Source organism: Sturnus vulgaris, chromosome 16 (assembly GCF_052056855.1).
Source record: "Sturnus vulgaris isolate bStuVul1 chromosome 16, bStuVul1.hap1, whole genome shotgun sequence".
NCBI lineage: Eukaryota > Metazoa > Chordata > Aves > Passeriformes > Sturnidae > Sturnus > Sturnus vulgaris.
In genome coordinates, this window is record NC_142258.1 from 10088329 (window position 1) to 10109725 (window position 21397).

General features: G+C 39.8%; 1 protein-coding gene across 1 annotated transcript in view; it reads left to right on the top strand.

The window, feature by feature from the left end:
* The window catches only part of APOLTP (apolipoprotein lipid transfer particle homolog), a 53811-nt gene that overhangs the window by 21977 nt on the left and 10437 nt on the right, over nucleotides 1-21397 (top strand). Inside the window, exons 28-49 of the mRNA XM_088174448.1 lie at nucleotides 367-723; nucleotides 1701-2051; nucleotides 2979-3110; nucleotides 3731-3880; nucleotides 4324-4440; nucleotides 5072-5245; nucleotides 5876-6083; nucleotides 7101-7267; nucleotides 8595-8707; nucleotides 9600-9681; nucleotides 9904-10041; nucleotides 10709-10871; nucleotides 11584-11705; nucleotides 13043-13183; nucleotides 14174-14287; nucleotides 14662-14790; nucleotides 15253-15414; nucleotides 17066-17230; nucleotides 18336-18501; nucleotides 19785-19969; nucleotides 20539-20631; nucleotides 20923-21127. Of these exons, the coding sequence (XP_088030574.1) occupies nucleotides 367-723; nucleotides 1701-2051; nucleotides 2979-3110; nucleotides 3731-3880; nucleotides 4324-4440; nucleotides 5072-5245; nucleotides 5876-6083; nucleotides 7101-7267; nucleotides 8595-8707; nucleotides 9600-9681; nucleotides 9904-10041; nucleotides 10709-10871; nucleotides 11584-11705; nucleotides 13043-13183; nucleotides 14174-14287; nucleotides 14662-14790; nucleotides 15253-15414; nucleotides 17066-17230; nucleotides 18336-18501; nucleotides 19785-19969; nucleotides 20539-20631; nucleotides 20923-21127 (3634 nt within the window). The remainder of the gene's footprint in view (nucleotides 1-366; nucleotides 724-1700; nucleotides 2052-2978; nucleotides 3111-3730; nucleotides 3881-4323; nucleotides 4441-5071; nucleotides 5246-5875; nucleotides 6084-7100; nucleotides 7268-8594; nucleotides 8708-9599; nucleotides 9682-9903; nucleotides 10042-10708; nucleotides 10872-11583; nucleotides 11706-13042; nucleotides 13184-14173; nucleotides 14288-14661; nucleotides 14791-15252; nucleotides 15415-17065; nucleotides 17231-18335; nucleotides 18502-19784; nucleotides 19970-20538; nucleotides 20632-20922; nucleotides 21128-21397) is intronic.

Consider the following 21397-nt stretch of genomic DNA (forward strand, 5'->3'; position numbering starts at 1 on the left):
TTTGCTTAATAATAGTTTTTTAATTAAAATAAACTTTTGTCCTAAAAGTGAAAAGCATGCCCTTTCAATTTGGAATTGTAGAGGTTAAGATTTTTTCCTTCTACATTAGTTATGAAAAGGTTATTGTAGTATTTATTCTTCTTTTCCCCCTCCCTCCTATTTATTTTTTTCCAGGTTTTTCACCATAGAGAAATCAGAAACTTCTGAAATTTCTGATTTCTCTATGAAACAAGCTGTCTTGTATGGTCCTTTCCAAAAGCAGATTGTTTCAGAAAGAAGGAAAGCTTTCTCATGACTTAGGAACGAATGAGGCAGACAGTTGCTTTACTTTGTGTGTTTTAAACCATGTAATCTTTTCTGTTGCAGAGGATGGGATTGCCTCATGCTGCAGTCTTGGGGGGCTCATTTCGACAGAACATCTGCAACATGGGCTTGTTAATGAAGCTGCAGTGTGATGGCAGAGCAGTGGATGTGCAGATAGACACCTCCTGCCAGCATGAATTTACACTCCAGGGGATGCTCAGGCATTCACTTCCTTGGCTCAGCCAGCTTGGGCTGCCTTTTGAAAACTCTGTCCTGTTCTCTGCAGCCACAGACTCCACCACAGAGGGCATTTTCCTGCTGCAGGCTGGCAGATGCAGACTGAGGGCTAGAGGGGATTTCTATGTTCAGAATAAAGCTGACTGGACACTGGAAACAGAAACAGAATGTCCACTTCTACAGGTAGCTCTGGGAAGCTTTTAAAAAGAGTTTGGGGAACAAATGAAGGCCTTGTGGGTTTTATCTAAAATGCCAGTGCTGGAGTGCTGGGGAGGCACACTTGTCCCACAGCATTAGGCAAAGGCAGTGTCTCACACATCCTGTTCTCAGGTGCTCCTGGACACCGAGATCAGTTCAGCCTTTGCTGCCTTTGCCTTTGCAGGCCGACACTGCCCTCTAAGGCTGAGCAGCAATATTAACCTGAACTCTGTCAAAAATACATTCCCTGGTCTGTGAGGATTATATCAAAATAGAATTTCCTTGGGTTTTCCAGTTAGCTTCACTGACTACATTAGAAAGAATGACTATTGCAAAATCAGGGTTTTTTTCTAGATGTTCATAGGCACTTATATTTTGCTTTCAAATCCTCAAACTGAGTAACTTCCTCAGCTACGAGGTGGTAACATAAAAATAAAAATGACAGGAAAGCTGAAGTGAAGAGGGAATGAAAATCCCTCAAAGTATTAAAAATAGTAGAATTTTCAGTGTTTTTAGAAATCCTTTGACAGAATGGGAAGAAACTTTTCATTTGAGATTAATTATTAAAAAAAAAAAAACCCAAAAACCTTCTGCAACCAGATGCAAGAACGTCTGTGAGTTCTACGATTTTTTTGTACATTAATTTGTTTGTTTGAAGATTGGTGTGGTCTGGATGAAACATACAATGTTTAGTAAATTTTGCCAATCTGAAGAAACAAGTATTTTGTATTTTTGTAAATATAAAACTTTGTAAAGATGCAGAAGTTGTGAATTCTGCAGGACAGTCCTTAAATCTTCCATCAAGTCCTATTCAGAAAAAAATCACCACCTTTCTTGTTGAGAGGGAGAAAAATGGCAGCATGGAGAATGTAGGTTTTTGTCTCTGATATTGTATAACATAATACACACTTGTCTTAAAGTGTTTTTATATTCCAAAGGATTTTTTGTTTAAATCCTGATAGGATCTCAGTTTCCCAGCTCAGTCACGTCTCACAGGATCCATTCAGAAGGACAAGTGCCAGGCAGAGCTGCTCTCTGTCCTGGAAACAGGAGGCAAAACTGCCCGGCTCGAAGTGAGAGCAGAGTGCAAGCCAAAGGTGGCTCTGGAAATTCAGTTCAGGCATGACCTCCCCCAGCTGAAGGAAATCCCAAGGGAAAATGAGCTGTCCATCACTGCACGGAAACACTTCAAATATCTTATTGGAGCTGGAATGAAATTGGGTGCCTGTGAGCTTCAAATGAATGGGGACTTTGACCCTGAAAAGAACCTTCAGTGGAAAATGCTTATAGAAAACAAATGCCAAACAATTCAGGTATGGAAAAGAATTTTCTCATTTAATGTTGAGTTTATACGTCTAAGCTAGGATATTTGTACCTGCTGAAGTCAAAAGACAATAATCTAAGTATTTCAAAGAGGTAGCAGAGAAATAAGAACAACATTCTCTTTTAATGTTGCATCTTACTTCTGGACCAGTCATTCAATTTATTTTCATATGGCATATGCCAAATTTTCTGTTAATCAGTACCTGCAGATAATGGACTTGCTTCAACTAGCTGTGATGTGTTTTATAAAACATGATTGAGGATTCTCCAGGGTTTTTCTGTTCAGAAATAACGATTATTAAAAATTGTCTTTGGCTTTATCAGCAGTTACAGTTTCTCAGCAGTTTGAGAGACAAACTCTGATATAGTTTAAAAATATATGAAGTAAATAGATAATCTTAACGTCAGAGAATTCAGTGTATGGAAAGTGTGAGAGATGTGTGAGAGACATTATAATCTGTGGATTCAATATGCAAGTCAGGCTAAATCTGAATATACATAGACGAGATTCATCTGCCCTTTTCCAAAGACAAAACTGCCATAATAAACTTATGTATACTGTCTAGTTTCATTGAATTTATGGATGCTTTGGGCCACTGGGACAATGCCAAGCATAGAGTATTAATTAACTTTTCATTTAGGCAGGAAGAGCTGCCACATTGTCCAGTGTTCTATTTATGCTGACTTATCCATCAAAAACAATCAGACATATTAAAAAAAAAAAAAAGACAACATTATACAATGTATTGAAAAGCTCTCAAGATTTCTGAAATGTCCTGTGCCTATGCTGCCTGATATAGTTGATTTTACACCTAGGTGATTAAAGTTACTATTAGGAATTAAGTTTCAGGGGTATAATGCATTTGTAGTTAAGTGCAAAAGCAGTGATTTTTACAAGTTTTTTCTTTCTTTTACAGGATCTTGGAGCACCAATGAAAATTGAGGGCTCAGGCTACCTTTGGATGGATAAAATGAACCTAGATTCACAGACACTGATCACTGTTGATGAAAGTAAATTCCGAGGACTCCTTATACTAAAAGTCACTGATGTGAGTACTCGGCAGGCTGAATGTGTGAACAAAGTACTGAGTAATGTACTCTAACCTATGTTATTTTCAACAAATAGTCAAGCTTCAGCAATAAATGCCAGAATAAAAATGAAATAATAAAATCTGAAAATCTGGCACCTTCAATGTGCCGTAACTGATTAATAGGATATAGGCTCTGGCACTTCCTGAATATTGTCCTTGTTATGCTCTTTATGTGTAAATTGTTCTTTGGATTGTACTCTTGGATGTTCTTTACATCACTGTGATTTACCCTGCAAAATAATAGGCAATGATTGAGACACTGCTATTTGTTTATTCAGTGAGACAGCAACACAGGGAATCTCCTGCTTTTCTGTTGACAATTACAAATTTGGATTCTCTTGTCATCAGAGCAGGAGAGCAGAGAACATGCACAAGTATTTGTTTCCTCATGGTGTTTCACTTTCCTGCCATAACTGGTAATTGCTGCATAATTTCTGTGCTATAGAGAAACAACATAGCTAGTGGGAGTTTAATTCATATTAAATGTAGGACAGACAGATTTCTGGTTTGAGCTCTGTATAGCAGCAATCTTTGGGTTCTACATGTGCTTTGCTCTCTGTGCTGTGAAATATTAACAGGAAAGGCAAGAGTTGGATGCATTGCTAACCCATAACATCCAAGGAGCTGCTGACATTGGCATTCCCATGAGGATGTTACTTGATGTCACATCAGAAAAAAACAGTGACTTCTATAAAGGATTTATTCATTTCTGTGTGAACAACAAACAAGTAAGTGTCTCCTCCATATCAGTAATATGTGAAATAGAGGTTGACGTGAGCTAATTGATGTGGTAAATACTGTTTCTGCAAACAATCCAAATGCAATACATTGCAGGGGCTGGGTTAGTTGTAAAGGCCTTAATTAAATGAAGGCAGTATCTTTCAGCCACTCCTTCTCTGCAATTGCTCCTTGCAACAAATTTGACATCAGCAATGATCCATGACTCTCATTTGTAAATTATATCTTCCTTATCAAGAATCTTCACTTTTACAGTACAAAGTTATGACTTCCAAAAAAATGAGACAATTCTTCACCATAAAGTTTTTGTAGTTTTCATAATTTTATTCTAATGTGTAATTAGTCTAATAATCACAGTTATTATCGACAGAGAAATGTCTATATCAGAGATATGCCACGGTTAACTTTTGTCATATTTACCTGAACTGAGCAGATTTCAGAAGAACTGAACTTTGTCCAGAACTTCGATGTTGTCTCTCTTAACTACAAACTGACTCATAACATAGAGACATTGAAGACTCTGCAAATAAAAGACAGGATTGAGTTGCAGGTAGGTTATCAACCTGGAGCCATGCCACGAGGGAGCAGCAGCTGGGGAAGTGAGGTGGCAAAGAGCAGCTGGTGTAGATGGGACTTTTCATGTTTGCTGTTTTGGGGAAGGGGAGTCCAGGTGCTCCCTTTGTTCTTGAGGAGAGCCCAGAAGCTCAGCTTGCTCTCATGGGAGAATAGCTTAGACCAGGGCTTTCCACAGGCTGGAGGCTGGCTCCCGTGTGGAGTGAGAGGAGGGCACTGCATCTGTGTGTCTGACAGAGCTGCAGTGTGCCCTGGACACAGGGCAGAGGAGAGGCAGCACTGCTGGGATTTCACCTGATCCTTTCCAAATGGTATTTTCCTTCTGAACTCTGACTACCTGGCATATTTTTTTATCTGAGAAACACAAGACTTATCAACCATGTAACTGAATAGCATTAAAGCATGGCCTTGAGAATACATGTTAAATGGTTGAATTCTAAAATAAAAGGGACATTTCTAACTATGTTGTCTTATAAAATGATACAAGATGCATCTTTGACATATCTCTGAGATTCTACTGTCTCAACCAAAGAAAGAACCCTGACCAGCAGGAGCTTCTTTAGCTTTTACAATTCAGTCTTTTCACAATTTATTTTTGTTGCACACAGGCTCTCTTGAACCTCAAAGTCACCAGGAGCTTTAGTTTGAAAGTGCTTTATGGTTCCCACCTAATAGCTCTTGAAGGACAAATCCAGGAGTTTGAAACAAGTACCAACATAACAGGGAATTTCCATCATTCTTTGCCATGGCTGCTACAAGCCAGAGTCCCATCATCTTTACAGGTAGTTTTGGGGTTTTGTTTGGTTTTTGGTTTAATTCAAGTTCATGGCTTGGATAAAAACTTTCATTTTGTAAGGTACAGGATGGAAGCTGAGATTTTCTGATATTTAAAAGCTATGGATGCCTAAAAGCTTAACTACTGAAACAGAAAGTTTCTCCTTGACTGCTTTCTGAATGAGATTCTTCCATCCTGATCAGTGTTAGTAGAGTGGGTACTGTTGATATTGTAACTCTACAACTCTCCTGCTCTTTAATGGGAATTTTATACTGAAAGAAGTATTTCTTTGGGTGCTATTTTCAGGGAAGTATTGGAGTACCTACTATCTGGTAAATATTGTCAGTAGGTGTAGAGTAAGTCTCCTTTATAAGTAGAGAGTTGTGTGTGTGGGATAAAGAAGAACCTAATGAGAATTTACATAGATCACAGCTTGACATTCATTCCATTGAATGAGCTTCATACTTGAAAGTCAAAGATTGTTAATGAAAGGCCAAGAGACATTTTGTTAATGGATAGATTTTGACATAAGTATAGACTAGAGAGAACTTTCTTTCACTTCCATTTTCTCCTGTCCTAAAATTAAATAGTATTTAAATATGGTTTTGAGAACTGATATCTATGTGTTATTTTTCAGATAGATGTGGTTTTTCAAGGGAGAAACACCACTCAAGAGAGATATGTGCACATTGCAGCTGGAGAAGCATCAATCACATACATAATAAACTCCTATTATGTTGGCCACCAAGTGGATCTCTTCTGCCAGAGTGTGCACAGCAGTGAGGTACTCCAGGCATCTGGCTACCCTAAGGCAATCAACTTGATTTTCAGTGTACAGAAATTGGGTGGGTACCTGCCATTCTTGGAAGGGTTTTTTTTCTACAATACTCTTTGAGGATGTTTCAGCTGTTCCTTCAACAGCTACAAACTGACTAAGATTTCCTGGTAGGATCTAAAAAGAGGCTTTATCTTGTTTGTAAGTAAAATTGTCATTCTGAAACTGCATCTGTGATTAGCTGATGAAGCCAGTCTACCCTCAAAGCTTGCCCTGGCATAAATTTTATGTGCATATCTCTCTTACACTGTGATCAGGTACCTTAAGTGTCCCCAGGGGAATGTATTCATGTTGAAGAAAACTCAACAACTGTGAGAGCACCAAAGGGCAGGAATTACTGAGGTTGGCAGGCACTGAATCAATACTAATGTGAGTGGCGTCATCTCTTTTCACCTGTTCAGAAAAAAGCAGCAGGATGAGAGGTCGCTCTCAGGACAGCCACAGTCACCATGTGATTTCCACCACAAACCCCACCATTTCTGGGGGTTTCATAAAGAATCTAGGGGGTTTCAAATCTCTTATCTCATTTTTATCTTTTAGCAGTCTTGTATTTTCCTTTTCAAAAATGAAAAGCTGGTAGGAAAGTGGGTAATGGTTTTCAGGTCATGCTCTTTGGTCATTGTTGAGCTGCTGTAGCTGGAACCAGAGGAGTCACTGGAGGTCAGAACAGCTTAAAGCTCTTCCCTGGAAGAAGCTGCTGTAGGTCACAGATGCAGTTGGCTGTATGGATTAGTCAGCTCTAGCTGCACAAACACATTCCTGACAGGAACTAACTTGCCACGTAACACTGGATGTGGGTACAGAAGCTCTCTTACCACAAGACTTTGTAAGGACAAAGTTAAAGGACATCCAGAAAAACTCTGCCCTCCTCCAACCACAGGCCAAAGTTCTTGTAATCCTGAATGATGACTTTGTCTTTATGAATGTATTAACCTAAAAGCTGGCTGGGTTGATTTTATGCAGGCAGTACTGAAATTTCTCAAAAATTAGCTGCTCAAGTTGGCATTATTTTGTCCCTTTTATATAGAAAACAAAGCCAAGACTGTCTGTGAAATCCAGTATGATGAGAAAGATATAACTGTGACTGTGGATGTTGACACAGACTCTGAACTCTTTGGTGTATTTGTGTTCATGGCAGAGGTGAAGCATTCAATATCAATTCTCCATCACCTGGGACTTCCCTTCTTTCTTAAGGTAATGCACCACAGAACTTTGGCTGTGCTTTGATGACAGCTGTCACTTGTGTTACATTTGCATTAATCCAGAGCACTTCGAGTGGCCTCAGTGAAATTACTCCAGGTTTATGTACAAGTGCAGCTGAGAGCTGACTTGGCCCAGTTTATCTGAACCCTTGTTTAACTTAAGTACAGAGGGAGTGGTCTGTTTCCAAGGAAGCTGGTCAGGTACCTGAAATCCCCAGTTTCAGGGTTAACCATTTCAGGAAGTCACGTATTTACTGTCACTTTGCAGCTGATGGGACTCACAAAAGTAGAATGAACTTTTGGTGGAAAACAGCTGTCCTTCATACCTAGAGAACTCCTTGGCTTGGTTAAACCACTTGTAGCACAAATACCTAAAACGCTTCAGTGCTGAATAAATAGAAGTAGATTTATATTCCAATCTACTTGATAGGATCAACAAAAGCTGTACCTGTTTATCCCTTGGGAGAAAGAACCATCAGTTGAAATGTCCCCGTCCCCTTCCCTTTTGAAGGGTAGTATACACAAAAACACTTCTGAGTGTTCCACCACCTTCTCTTCATATAACATGACATGTAGCTAGGATGTAAGAGTAAAAGTCAACTTTCCTTAACATAAACATTAGATCAATATGAAACCTGTATATTAAATATCAGTGTTTCAAGGGAATATTTACTGCCATCCTTCTATTGAAAGGCAGAAGATATTTTCACTGCTTCTTCCCCATTAATATTTAGTGAAATGTTTGAATGAAAAAAAAGAAAAGAGAGATGGTAATTCTTGAGGTGCCTTATTAATGTATAAGGTGTGAGTATAACCAGGGTATTTCAGAAATTACTGTTTCAGCAGACTTTGGCAAATATCAGTGTTGATATTGAAGTGTGGGAAACAGCCCTTATCTTCCCCAGAGAGATTCTTTTGCATTTTCAAGATAAGGCTGTAGATGATGCAGCAGCTGTGGGAGGAAGAAAATGCCCTAGAGTAAAAAAAGAGCAATTTCTTTCTAGTAAAATGAAAAATGAGAGTGTGGAGACATAAACAAGAGCCAGTAGCTTTAGACTTAAAACCAGATAAGGGTACACTGGAAGTGACACTAATATTTATCAGTAATGAAAATGAGTAGTTATGGAAACACACACACAAAAAAGGAAGACCTCTCTTGAGGCTCATGGTTTACATCTAGGAAGCATGCAGAAGGCCTTTCTGGAAGATAAACTTCAGTCAAGATGATGATGTTAAATGAGTCAAGAGATTGCTCAGCTGAGGTGGAAGGATGGATAGAAGTTATGGCATGTGATTTGTTTATTTTCCCCTCTCCACAGATGACAGTTCAAGAAGTCATGACTGAAAATGAAACTGAAGGTGCTCTGAGGCTGACCTATGAACAAAACAAAAACTTCTCCTTTTCCATCAGTAGAAAAAAAGACCAACAAGGGTAAAAGGGTCATTCTGAGAATTATAAAAATGTCATTAGGCCATTGTGATTCCATGGAAAACTGTTACTATATTAATCCCTAAATCACAGGTGAACTGGGTAACAAAACTTGGATAAAGTGAGTAGTCACACCAAGCACTCTGTAAACCTCAGGGAGTTTCTGAAGGGCAGCAGACAGATTCCTCCCCTCACAGCCTGGGACCTGTCTGCCCACACAGAATCCAAGTAACAGACAGTGAAAGAGTCCATAAAACTCTAGGCCTGAATTAGACAGGTACTTAAAAATATAACTTAACTGGACATAACTATTTAAACCTTATTAAATTATTTTGGCACTGTTACAGTTGAAACTTGTAAAATTATGGAGACTTGGTTTTCTAAGTTGGTATCAGTATGGCTGTATCTGCACAAAACTCTAGGCTTTTAAGGGTGTTTGGAGGTGTGGTATTTTCAGCCTTGGGGTATTTCAGATATTTCTTAAGTTTCTAGCAAAAGGCTTTTGCACTGAGAAGTCTTTTAAGTTCTGTTAAAATCTCTAATCATTGTAAATTCTAAGTTTGTAAACCATGGCAGTGCTTGCAAAGTCAGATTCCAAAATACCTTTCTCATTTTTAAAAAGCTCATGCATTTGCTATGGCAAAGTGATTTCTGGTCCAGAGGGCTACATTCTGTCCCTGGGATGCGTGCACAGATTTTTTTATTGAGCTCAGAGGTGGTGATTTTGTGTGAATACTTCAAAAACTGGGAGCTGGGTAAGTGTTCAGTGGCAGGTACTGCCATTTTAACTCTAAAAGCTGTGGCAGACTTGAAGCTAACTCAGATGAACTTGTGCTGCCAGCAAGAGTGGACTTTCTGAAATATTGTTGAACAAGAGTACATTTCTTCCCTTTAGTGAAGAGTTGAATATAAAAGCACTCCAGAATCATCCCTTCTTTCTACAGTACTTCCCCTGTGCAGCAGAACTGTCTTCTAAGGTAACTATCTGCAAGTAATCCACTGCATACCTCACTGCAAAGTAGACTTGTCTAATATGTTAGGAGTCAACCTGCTTTATTTCTAGTACTAGTATCTCTAACATTTTTGTTATTGTTGAGGATGTTCCTGTTTTTAAAGATGGTTTTTAAAGATGTTAACAATCTCAACCTTTTCCTTTTTTTTTTTTTTTTTTTTTTTAAATTTAATTTGAACTTGCAAAGGTTAATTATGATATGAGTGAAGCAAAAGGCAAACTCTACCTCAGGATGGAAAAAAGGGATTTCAATGTTTCAGCAAAGCTAACTTTGACTGGAAGCAGCTACACTAATGCCATTGAAGTGGCACAGACCATGGCCCAGGTTGGTACCATCCACTGATGGCAAAGGCAGGCTGTGACAGGAGGGCACTCAGGGGGTGGCTGCCAAGCAGTGAAGGCCAAAGGCAGCTGCTGCTGTGTGAGCTGTTTTGCCCTTGATTTCTCCAGTAGCACGGGCAAACATTTGACTGTGGATTAGTTTGAGTTTATATTTGTTTGCTCCTGTAGATGGAGCACTCATATAGGATTTATAGGAAATAAGAAAAAGAATGTGTTACAAACTGAACCAGTTTTTGCGATGCAGGTACCACACACTTCTTTCCCTAGGTAAGAAAAAATGTCACAAATACCTATTGTTGTTTGTGCTATCTGCTGGATTTATTCTGTAATAGTGGGGCTCTTGAAGTTGTAAGGATTATTCTGTGAGATAAAAGAAAATCAAACTGTATAATAACCAAAGACTGTTGTAAAGGGAATATTCAGTTGTTTATGTGCATTCCATTATTTGAAAAGATGACTTTCTGTAGAAATGAAGACAAGTAGAAATGAATAGCTGCTTGTATGACAGCATTGGGCTTAGAGTATCATTGTAGTAGACCTTTAAAAACACATTTTGACAGACCCACAGGACTGTGGGGTACCAAAATTACATTTAGGTTTTATCTTCTCGGGGAACTTGGGGTTTAATGTTTGCCCTCTTTTATTTTTAGTTTAAAATTCTTCCAAGGCAACTTGTGTTTATGACAATTTACCAGAAAGGCAACAGAACTCATCTGCTGAGGCACATTGCCCTGTGGGATGGCAAAGAGATAAAGCTGACAGGCACTTACACTGGACTCTTCCCAAAGCTGCCTGGAGGTCATGGCATTCAGGGTAGGTTTCTCAAGTCTTTTACAAGTGTTCAAACCAGACTGTAAAATAAAATAAAATAAAATAAAATAAAATAAAAACTACATAACTCTGATTACAAAATGCATGTCCGAAGGCTTTCAATCCTGGTTTCAATTTAGGGCTTCTAAGGTCTAATTTACTTTAAATTCACTATAGGTCTGGCTGTTAGAAATGTCCACTTCAGAAAACCCTTTCTGCTTTGTAGATATGGAACATAAAACTTAAGTACTGGGTGCTGAAGGGAGTACTGGTCACACTGGCTGCTACCTTGAAGTGTTAAACCCTTATGTTGAGGCTTTATGATCTGAAAATAGAGAAGATAACTGCACTTACCTGTTTGAATGTTGTAAGCTGTTCCTCTTTCAGTGTAAGGCCATCTCAGTTTCACACAGATTACTTTCCTGGCTGTTGTTGCTGAGGTTGCTCTGGGTGTAGCTGTCAGTCTTTTGGTTATTGCAGGTAACTACTGTTCTGTTGGTAAACAGAGAGAGGGTTCCTGTTCTCACTTACATTTCCTCATGTTGAGCAGACATCAGCACACTGAAGTCCTTGTGGCTGCTGGGGAGGGGGTGTGTGTGTGAGCAGAGACCATGTTTCCCTGGGAACCAAGGGATGTCCTGCAGCCTGTGGGAAAATGTCCTGGGAACAGTCATGATTCCTGGTGGGAAATGTTACTTGTTTGTTTTCCTTGTAGTTGAGCTTCTCCATCCTCTCTCCATCCCTTTTCCACGGCATGCCTGGGTCAACTTATACGTGAAACATTCAGCACGCACTCACCGGGATGATCTGACTGTCATTTGGAACCAGAAGGACAAGGTACAGTGGCCCAGAGCAAATAAATGTCAGGAGAATGACAGGAATATCAAAGGGGTCTTTTTTTTTTTTTTTTAAATTAAAAAAGGCACTAAGCAAGCCAGGGAACTCGACTATATGCCAAACTGTCCCCCTACTATATCTAAAAAGTTCTGACTGTGAAAGGTGAGCAGCTGATATTCTTGTAGGAAATATTTTTTATTTGCAGTAGCCCCACACTTTGCTGCTTAACCAAAGGTAATGAAATGCATAAGCTTCAAAGCACTGGGTAAAGGCCTCTGAGAGTAGGTGGGAAGAATAGCACAAATGTCATGCTTAAAGCAGCTTATGGACAAAGAAATAAAATCTGAGTGTGAGCATTAGTAGAGATTGGAAAGGATGAAGAACTTATTGCATGGGTATAACATTGGATTTACCCACACAAAAGTGGACACATACCTTGCTTAGCATTTTCAACTTTACTGATTCAGTCAAAGCTCTTTTGTATTTCTTTCTTTCACTCTCCTCCTTTTTTGCAAGACTGACAAATGTGGAACAGTTAAAACCAGTCTCTGTTTTCATAAAGTAAATCAGGACTGTTTTTTAAAAATATAAAGAGTGAAAAAGACAGAAGTAGAAGAACATAGGGTAGGTAAATCTCCAGATGTGGTTAAGGGGGGACACTCTTCTGACTTGCTGCTAACTGTGCTGTCTTTACATGGGCATCTGAAATGCAGCACCTTGGCTGAGTATTACATTATTTTCTGAATAATAGAAAGACAGAAGACAACGTATAAAACATTCTACCCAAATAAACATTAATGTGCCTGAAAAAAGCATGGAATTTTTTTATTTCTTTAAAAAGTGTTAAAATTCCAAAATTTACTTTAGCAGTTGTGTAGAATGTATTTTTTACTACTGCTTAAATTACCACAACTATTTAAATGCCACACCTATCTAAATTACCACAAAAGTATTTTGCTCTCAACAACATAACAGAATTCAGTTCCTGATGAAGCAAATGCCTTTTCTTGTGCTTTAACTTTGCAAGCTGTGTCTAATGACTGTGGCAATGCAGCCTGCGGTGCCTAAAGATGAGACCAAAATTAAGCCTCAACAAACTTAAGCATTGTTCATTATTTTAGTAAAATACAGAGAGTAGTTCTGCTTTGGGCTGTGCTATGCAGCAGAAATTGTCCTAATTTGAACATTAATTTGCCTTCTTCAGAAAGGACTTTATTGTGCACATAATTCATCTGAGGACAAGGTACAGGGAAATCTTACTGGGTATATGTTTGAAGTCAGTATGTGAGAGGTGTTTTATTTCACAAGTTCCTTTTCTATCTGTTGATATGGATCAGATATCAGTGGCATCTTCTCTGAAGTTTGGAAGACACCGGGCAAGCTACAGAGCCACTCTTGCCCACCCATTTAATTACACTCTGAGGCAACTGGAGGTGCATTTCCTGTCAGAAAGAAGGGGCAGAAAGTACAACCAGCAGGTGAGATCATGAGACTGGGATGCAAAACACACAGCTGTGATGCTGCATTTACTGTGAGTGTGCCTTTCACCCTGAGAATTGCAGAACCAGAAATCATCCTGAAAAATGTAAAGAGCACCGAGTGCTGTTATTGCCCTGTGTCCAAACCACCAACCATCTTGTTTCCTAGCTAACAGCTTTGCACTTTTAGCATTGACCCATTTTGGATGGGAGAAACCCAGAAGGGCCCAGGAACCAGCCAAGCAATGAAAATGAGGCAATGAACATAAAGCAATGAACAAACTCCTAGTCTGCACACACAAGAAAAACAAACAAACAAAAAAACTCCCACAATAAAACTAAACCAGAAAGCCTTTGATACCTGTGTGAAGAAAATGTAAATTTTCTTTGATTGTATAGGAAATTGCAACACAAATATGAAAACGTGCAAGGCTAGAAAAGCTTTAAACTAGTTGTGAAGTGCACTTGCAAAGCATATATAAGGGAAAAGAGGAGGAATTCCACAAATCATCCTTCAAGATCAAATACTGCAGTATAATTCTGTCTGACAATGCCCTGTGCAGGTCAGGACACTGCAGCTGCTGAGGCTGAAGACTTTGAGCAATAAGCTGTGCCAGCTGTGCAGTGTTTGTTCATCTGAAGCCCTTTGGTGCTTGGGGGGTTTGCACAATACTCAGTATGGTTCCAGAATTGTATTCAGCAGAATAAATTCTCTTGTAGGGTCATTATTGCAGTTGTGCCATTAATTGCTTTGCATGACAGACCACAGGCAGTTTCCAGAGAGGGTAACAAAAGCCTTCCATGGCCTTGGTTGCAGAAGTGCAGCTTCTCTGTGTTTGTCTCAGGCCTGGAGCTTCCAGACCACAGAGTTCCATGGAACTTGAACATGGATCTGTGGATCTTTCACTGGGGCTCTGTTTTCTCCCACTGGATGGGGATCATTCTGCTGGTTCTAGTCTTGCTGCTGGACCAATCCTTCTTTGCTTTCAGCTGCAGGTCTCAGGGAATGCTGGGCAGCCTGCTCACCTCCAGCTGGGCCTGGAGGACAAATCCAAGGTGGACATCACTGCCTGGGGTGGCTGTGTGACACTCTCTGCCGGCCAGGTATGAGTCTTACATCCCTTGGAAGAGATGAGTGTAACAAAATTTCTTTGTTTGATCCTTACAGAATAATTTTTTTTTCTGTACTTGTTACCATATAAAAGCCTTGAAGTCAACTTTTTTGTGTCTCAGAGGAAAAAAAATAAACCCTGTGAAAAGTTCTGTTTCATGTTGCCAGACATGGGCTGCAGCCTCCCCTCAGGACAGAGCTGTCAGCCCCTTAGGTTTCTTGGGAGAGACTAAAGTTTTTCATGGGTATAGACCATCCAAATGTTCTTACAGGGTGTGGTTTTGCCCAGGAAGCCTACTGCCCAAGGATATACTGAGCACTTTTTTTAAACATTACTTATATGTGTCAATTTTTTCAACTTTTCCAGCTTCAGAGAATATTAAGCATGGAACACCTGCATGCATGTGGGTCTGTAGAGCAAAGACCAACACTGTTTAATGAATACCTAGATCTGAACTGGGATGACAAAACATTCAAACACAATTTCACATACGAGGTAAGAGAAGGCAGTTGGATCTGTAGACTCACCATTTTTATGGAAGCTGTTCTCAGTAGATGAGACATTATTTTGGTTTTAGATGGAATGTTGAGTGAATTTTAAGAAAGCTTCTGTAGAGCACTATTTTTTGTGAAATATCATTATTTCACTTTACCTTTTACATTTTTTTCTACACGGGAAGAAAGCTAAATGGAGCATATTTAAGAAAGAAAGGGTTCTTACAAATTAGAGGCTTCGCCTGTGCCCTAAATTTGCCAAACTTGTAGGATGGGGACTGGTAAACAAGGCTGATAAGCTAAAACATTGTTAAGTGGAAATATTCTGTTTTGGAAATGTTACATTAAAATCCTGAAGCTACTAGAATAAAAAAAGCCAGCCTAGGGATGGGATGAGTGGGCTCCAAGGAGTGTCTAAGATCCTGCTGTTATCTTTTAACTTCATTTTTTTGGTTCATTGCAGAGAAAACAACTCTTGTATCCTGATAAGTTTCAGTTAGAAGTTGTTCTGGAAAATATTTTCCTGACCCCATGTACCAAACAGAAGATTCTGGGTAAAATGGAAACAAACTACTGCTCTTGCCTGGATTACTATACAAGCTTTGAGGTCTGTGACCTTTCAAATGTAAGTCTGACATAAACACATTAAACCTCCTTCAGTTTAAATGTAATTACTTGTTTGGAGAAACTTAGTTTTCCTCAGCTGGAACTCTTCAGAAGACTTACCAAACTTCTGTAACTTAAATAAATAAAGTGTCATTTGATGGACTGAGGCAGAAAGGTTCTGTTTGCCACCATAGTGTATTCTATAGGTCCTTTTATGATTGTAAACATTCTCACTTCCTCCATGTTCTTTCTTTCCTATTCCTCTTTCAAAGGTATCTTAATTTAATGTTTCTGAGGAATACCAAATCAGGCTCATTAAGTGATCAAAAAGGAAACTAGAGAGGAGCAAAAGTGCTTTCCTTCCCCTGTGGGTAAAAGTTTGCTGGTTTCTATGATTGCTCTGCTGGTAGGGATGGATTTTTGAACTGTAATGTAACCTTATTTTTCTAATACACACATAAACTGAAGGCCCACCCATGATCTTCCTTACGTACATGCTGGTCCTCAGAGTTGCTTGTAGACACTCACAAACACAGAACTTGGAACCTGCAATAAATGTCTCTCTCCAGTTCACAATGGCTGAAACACATCTTGGTTTCTTTATTTATGTCAGAGCAGATCACACTCTGTTAGCAACAGGAAAACTTTTTCCCAGACCAAGGTGTGAAAGAACCTGCTTATAGTGCAAAGTATGTACATGCATGGTACTCCAAAACCAGGTGACTCTGTATTTATTTTTGGATCATTCTCTTCATAGGCATCATGGTTTAAGCCCAGCTGGAAATTAAACACCACAGCCACTCACTCAACCCCGTCTCCCTCCCTTCTTCCTGTGGAATGGGGAGGACAATGAAAAGTAAAATTTGTACGTTAAGATAAGAACAGTGTAATAATTGAAAACAAAGTAAAATACAATAATAATAGTTAATACTACTAGTACTACTAATAATAATGAAAAGGAAAAACTAAACGAAGTGATGCACAATAAAATTGCTCATTACTCACTGCTCAATGCCAGACCCCCCCTTCCCAAACCCAGATATGCCCCTTCTGGCTAACTCCCCCCAGTTTATGTACTGGACATGATATTCTGTGGTATGGAATATCCCTTTGGCCAGGTTGGGGCACCTGTCCTAGGTGTGAACCTCCTCACAGGCAAAGCAAGAGAGACACACAAAAAAAATCCTTGACTTAGGATAAACAACTGAGCAAAATCAAAAGATCAGTGTGTAACCAACCCCATTCCCACTCCAAATCCCAAACTGTACCAGCTATTGAGAAGAAATTAACTCTATCCCAGTCAAAACCAGGACAATATTCACCTCACCTCCTATGTATCCCCAACTTTATCAAAACACTTGGCTAGAGTAGCTGAGAAGTGTAGGAGCAAAAAACATTGGACATTTTAACAAAATATAGCTCTTTGCAGCTGCTCCTCTGGCCTGGGTGTAATCACTGAACATACTTTGTTAGAGCACAGAAACTGAAGATGTAATGAAGACATTGCTGTGAGGAGCAGGAGGATGTGCTGGTTTCTGAAACTGCAAGTTTTGTTTGTGGTGTAATTTCATGAGAATGCTGCCACTGTACAAATTCTTACTACTCAAAATAGAGGCCATTTGTTTGGAAGAATTTGGAAGCTTTAACACCTTTTTTTTGTGCATACTTAGGCAATTGTATTATCTGGAAAGCACCAGCTCAACAAAGATGACATCATTTTGCAGTCAGAGGGCAGATTCCACCTTGCCGATCACGGGAGAGATAAGGGGTCGATTGGACTATCCATAAAGAATCAGAGCACTGCTGATGTAAAGAACTATTCTCTGGAAATTGAAGTGAGTTTCTATTTTATTTTACTGACACTGGGGTTTCGTTTTCAAAGGCCTGCTGCCATCTATCTCCCAAACGGATCAGGCGCAGGCAGTGACTATTAAACAGCAGGCAACACAAACACTCGTGGTTTCTTTAGGGCTGTGTCTAAAGGAGCAGTTAGGCAGCATCCATGCGGTGTGACCGACAGACAAAGGAAGGCACCAACATTCCTTCTCTGTAGAGCTGTCACAAAAAGAGCAGGCGTGTTCCTAGTGGAGTGTATCAATTTTAAGAGGCTGTGTGCTGTTATAACTCCCCTTCAGCATGACTGCTCTGTTGTGTGAGGTATGGGGTTTTCACCCCTTCAAAACAAAGAGGGAAACAAAATACAATGCTTACACAGAGCACCATTTGCCAGAAAAAAGAACTGACAAAAAAGAACTAAAAAAGGCACAAAGGCAGAGCACGTCATATGATGCTCATTCTGAGACCAATCTCTTCCTTTTTCTCTTTCCCCCCCGGCTATTTTGCATTTGCTTTTAATTTCCTGTGAAATTAATATAGTGGAGAGGCAGATGGAGACAACAGAGTGAGGCAAAAACTCATGGAGCCAGCACCATCCAAACTCTTCATTAGCAGGAATGTGGATAGTTCAGGCACCAGCTGATACAATAGATCATCCCTTAACAAAATTATGATGATGATTTAATCAGTAACAAATACTAAATTATTTTTCCATTCCTCCCTCTTTAGAGAGGAGGGAGATAAAATGAGTACCAGCTGCTCTGCATGACCTTGCTTCATTCTGTGTTTTGGAATAAATGGCACAAATTAGCGGCCTCACAGAGAACTGATTGGGACATTTCCTTAATTTTCATTCTTTCATTGCTTCCATTAATACTTTGTCGACCAGCCCCATCGTGCTATCCAGTCATTCAGCTCCTGGGCCAATCACTGTGATGCTTGTGCCTCTCTTAGTGTGACTCCTGCATAGTGCACAAGCATTGGGAAACATTTCCCTCACCACTTATCCTTTTGTGGGAAGCACTGATATTTGAGCACCATCTCTGAAGGATCATTAATTCTGTGTGGTGGCTTTGAATAAATGTTTTTCCTTTATGGCTGCAGTTAAGAGCCTTTGAAGATATTTGGCTAGGCCTGACAGGAACTGCTGCTTCCTCATCTGTCCAGAGCCAAATCCTGGTGGAGGGGATTATTGATCAGAAAGAGAAAGTAAAAGTAGCTGCTTCAAAAGGAAAGGAGTGTTTTCAATACTACATGGGGTATCTGCAAGGTATGTACCTCCCTGACCACGCTCTCAGCCATAGGACTTCGTTTTAGTTCATCCTGCAAAGAGCTGGACTTGATCCTTATGGGTCCCTTCCAACTGGAGCTATTCTGTGACTCCCAGTGTCATTGCTATGAAGAGACAGGAAGAAAGGCCGTGTCTCTAGCAGGAGCTAGCTCAGCTCATTCAAGCTATGGTTTTTCGGATAAAGAAAAGCTGAAACTTAAAATTTGTTACAAAGGTCAGTTTGCAAGATATTTTTGTATGACTACAATAGATGATAACAAAAGATAGGATTAATTTCCTCTTGATTTAACCATCTTAAAGTTCTGTGCCTTGTTTAAGATAATCATTGCATTCCAAATTCAATAAAGGAAAGAACAGAGGCACCTCCAGAGACTGACTGTACCACATGCTGGAACAGCTGTATGAACTGGGATGTGTGAAGTGGGATGTGTGCAATCACTGGCTGCAGGGATTGTCTCACAGCAGTCAGCTCTGACTGACAATGGAGAGGAAAAAAACCGCTGGTGGTTCAAGTTATACCTAAATTCCAGATGAGTAAAGTCAGGTGAAATGAGCTGCAAGAGGTGGGGCTCATCCACATTTCAGCTACATTAGAGTTGAGTGCAAACCAAATAGATTTGGTGGTGTCCCAGTTGTCTCGAACTCATGTTGCTGACAATCCCAGCCCTTGTTTCACTTATGGATCTGCCATTCCAAAGTTCTGCAGAGGAGTTTATCTCAGGTTCATGTCCTCACCTGTAATGATGTTTTTGAGATTATGACCATTAGTTTGTGAATCACTGAAGTCAGAAGCTTGTAGAAATTACTCGGCTTAGCTCAACCTACATTCTACAGATGCACTTAGCCAACTACTTGTTTATGCTCACCAGTGCTTCTGCAGAAACTTGTGTGTGTGGTGGGTGGAACTGACAGGTTTTCGTTTAAGGGCTGAGCAATTTTGAAACATCTGCAACAAGGGACAGTGAGGACTAAAATAGAAGGCCTGTAAATCAGTGCGACCTAGAGATTTAGATTTACATTAATCCAGTGCTTCCTTTGCAGTAGCAAATCTGTATTTGTAATTCATTGACAAGCCACATAGAAGAGAGCAAACCCTGACACTGATCTAATTGTCTTCTGTTGATCTCTTCTGTTTTGTTTTTTTTCCTCCACACCTAACACACTCAGACGTTGATTGATCACCTAAGTAATTAAAAGCTGGCTTTGTAAAAAAGTCTGTCAATGTTGTTCCTGTAAATGAAGTGCTCTTTTCATTCCTTCAGGGGATTTGGAAGAAGGAATGGAAGTCAGTGCTTGTTCTGATGGGCAACAGATGGCTGCCATTAACACCTATCTCAGCATCAATGGTAAAAGGCAGGAAAGCGTGGGACAAGTGTCTTTAGCAGCTGCTAATGGAAGCTTGAGTTTTCTGGCCCATGGATGTGGGGATCCAGTTCTTAAGGCTGAGGTGAGACCCTTGAGTGGCTGTTAACTGCAGCATGATTTTCCAAGAATATTATTTGATTTTGTCATTTTGATGGAGCACCTTCCATGTAGGCTTTAGGTGTGAATTTTCGTGAGTAGCCAGGCAAAATTATGCAATGTTTTAATTATTTTCACGTTGGTGTGAGAAGTTACCACGGTGAGAATTAAGAAGTTCAGCCATGCCTAGAGATATAAAATACAGGACCCTCTTCTAAAGGGTGGATCCTCTGAGGAGGGTAAGTAGATAAAGTGAGAGCAGCAGTAACTGCTCGGTGTGTTGGTTACAAAACTAATGATTAGAATCTGAACGTGCTTTCACTTTTAGTAGGGTTTCACACACTCTCTGCTTGGGGAAGGCTTTTTGCTTTTTATCGTCTGACTTTTCTGGTCCCTTGTCTATCCATTGAATAATACAGAAGTAGTTTCTCCTAAGAAATGCGAGGCCACTGTGGGTGTTTGCCGGCATTTAAACTAGTACAAACTTTGAATGATTTGGATCCAGCACAAGAAATTTTAAGTACTGAAATCAAGGTTTTAACAATCTTCTCACAGAACAAGCTTAATGAAATTGGGAGCCTTTTGAAAGCCACACTGACAGAGAAGATCAAGAAGTTTGATGGATACCTGTCGAGATTCAGGAGATCAGTAAGTATCTATACATGATCTGTGAAAAAAACATGAAGTGTTCATGCAGTGTTAATTAAACATCATTATATTGCCTGCAGCTATTTTGTTTTGCTCAAACATTTCAATGATTACTCCTGTGCTGACCTGTAACTCATACAGAGACAAAAAGCATGTTTAATAGTGGAGATCCTGTATCTCTGCACCAGCTCAGAGTCAGAGTGGAGTCAGAATTGCCTCGCAATGAAGTCAAAGTTTTTCTTGCAATCATTGTGTGTTTTGAAATTACTTCTTTTTTCGGAACCACTGTAGGTACAGCATGTTGGTTTCCTGTCTGAAGCAGCTGGCTGGCCTTCAATGGCCTTGCAAAAGGCAGCAGGATTCCTGCACAGTGGGGCTACAGCTGTCACCCAGGTGTGGAAGCAAAGTGGAATCGGGCACATTCTGAGAAGCACGATCCCCCTTTATCTGGAGAAAATTCAAGGTGTTATCCTGCAAATGCAGAATGAATTACAAAGTAAGCAAAATGGTGTAAAGTAAGAATAGGGATAATGCCAGTGCAGGGCAAACCAAACTTCAGTGTAAACTACAAAACATACTGAACAGCACAAAGGTTTCTGTTTTGATCTAGCAAGAAGTGCTGACCTAGGCTCCTAGTGTAGAGTGGGAGCCTTGATGCAATAAGCTCTAAGAAGGCTCTCAGTGAACACCTTTCTCATGAAATCAGTGGTGAGGTTTTTTCTCGGTCGCAGGAGGCTGGGTTCAATCGGATGAGAACAGAGTCCTT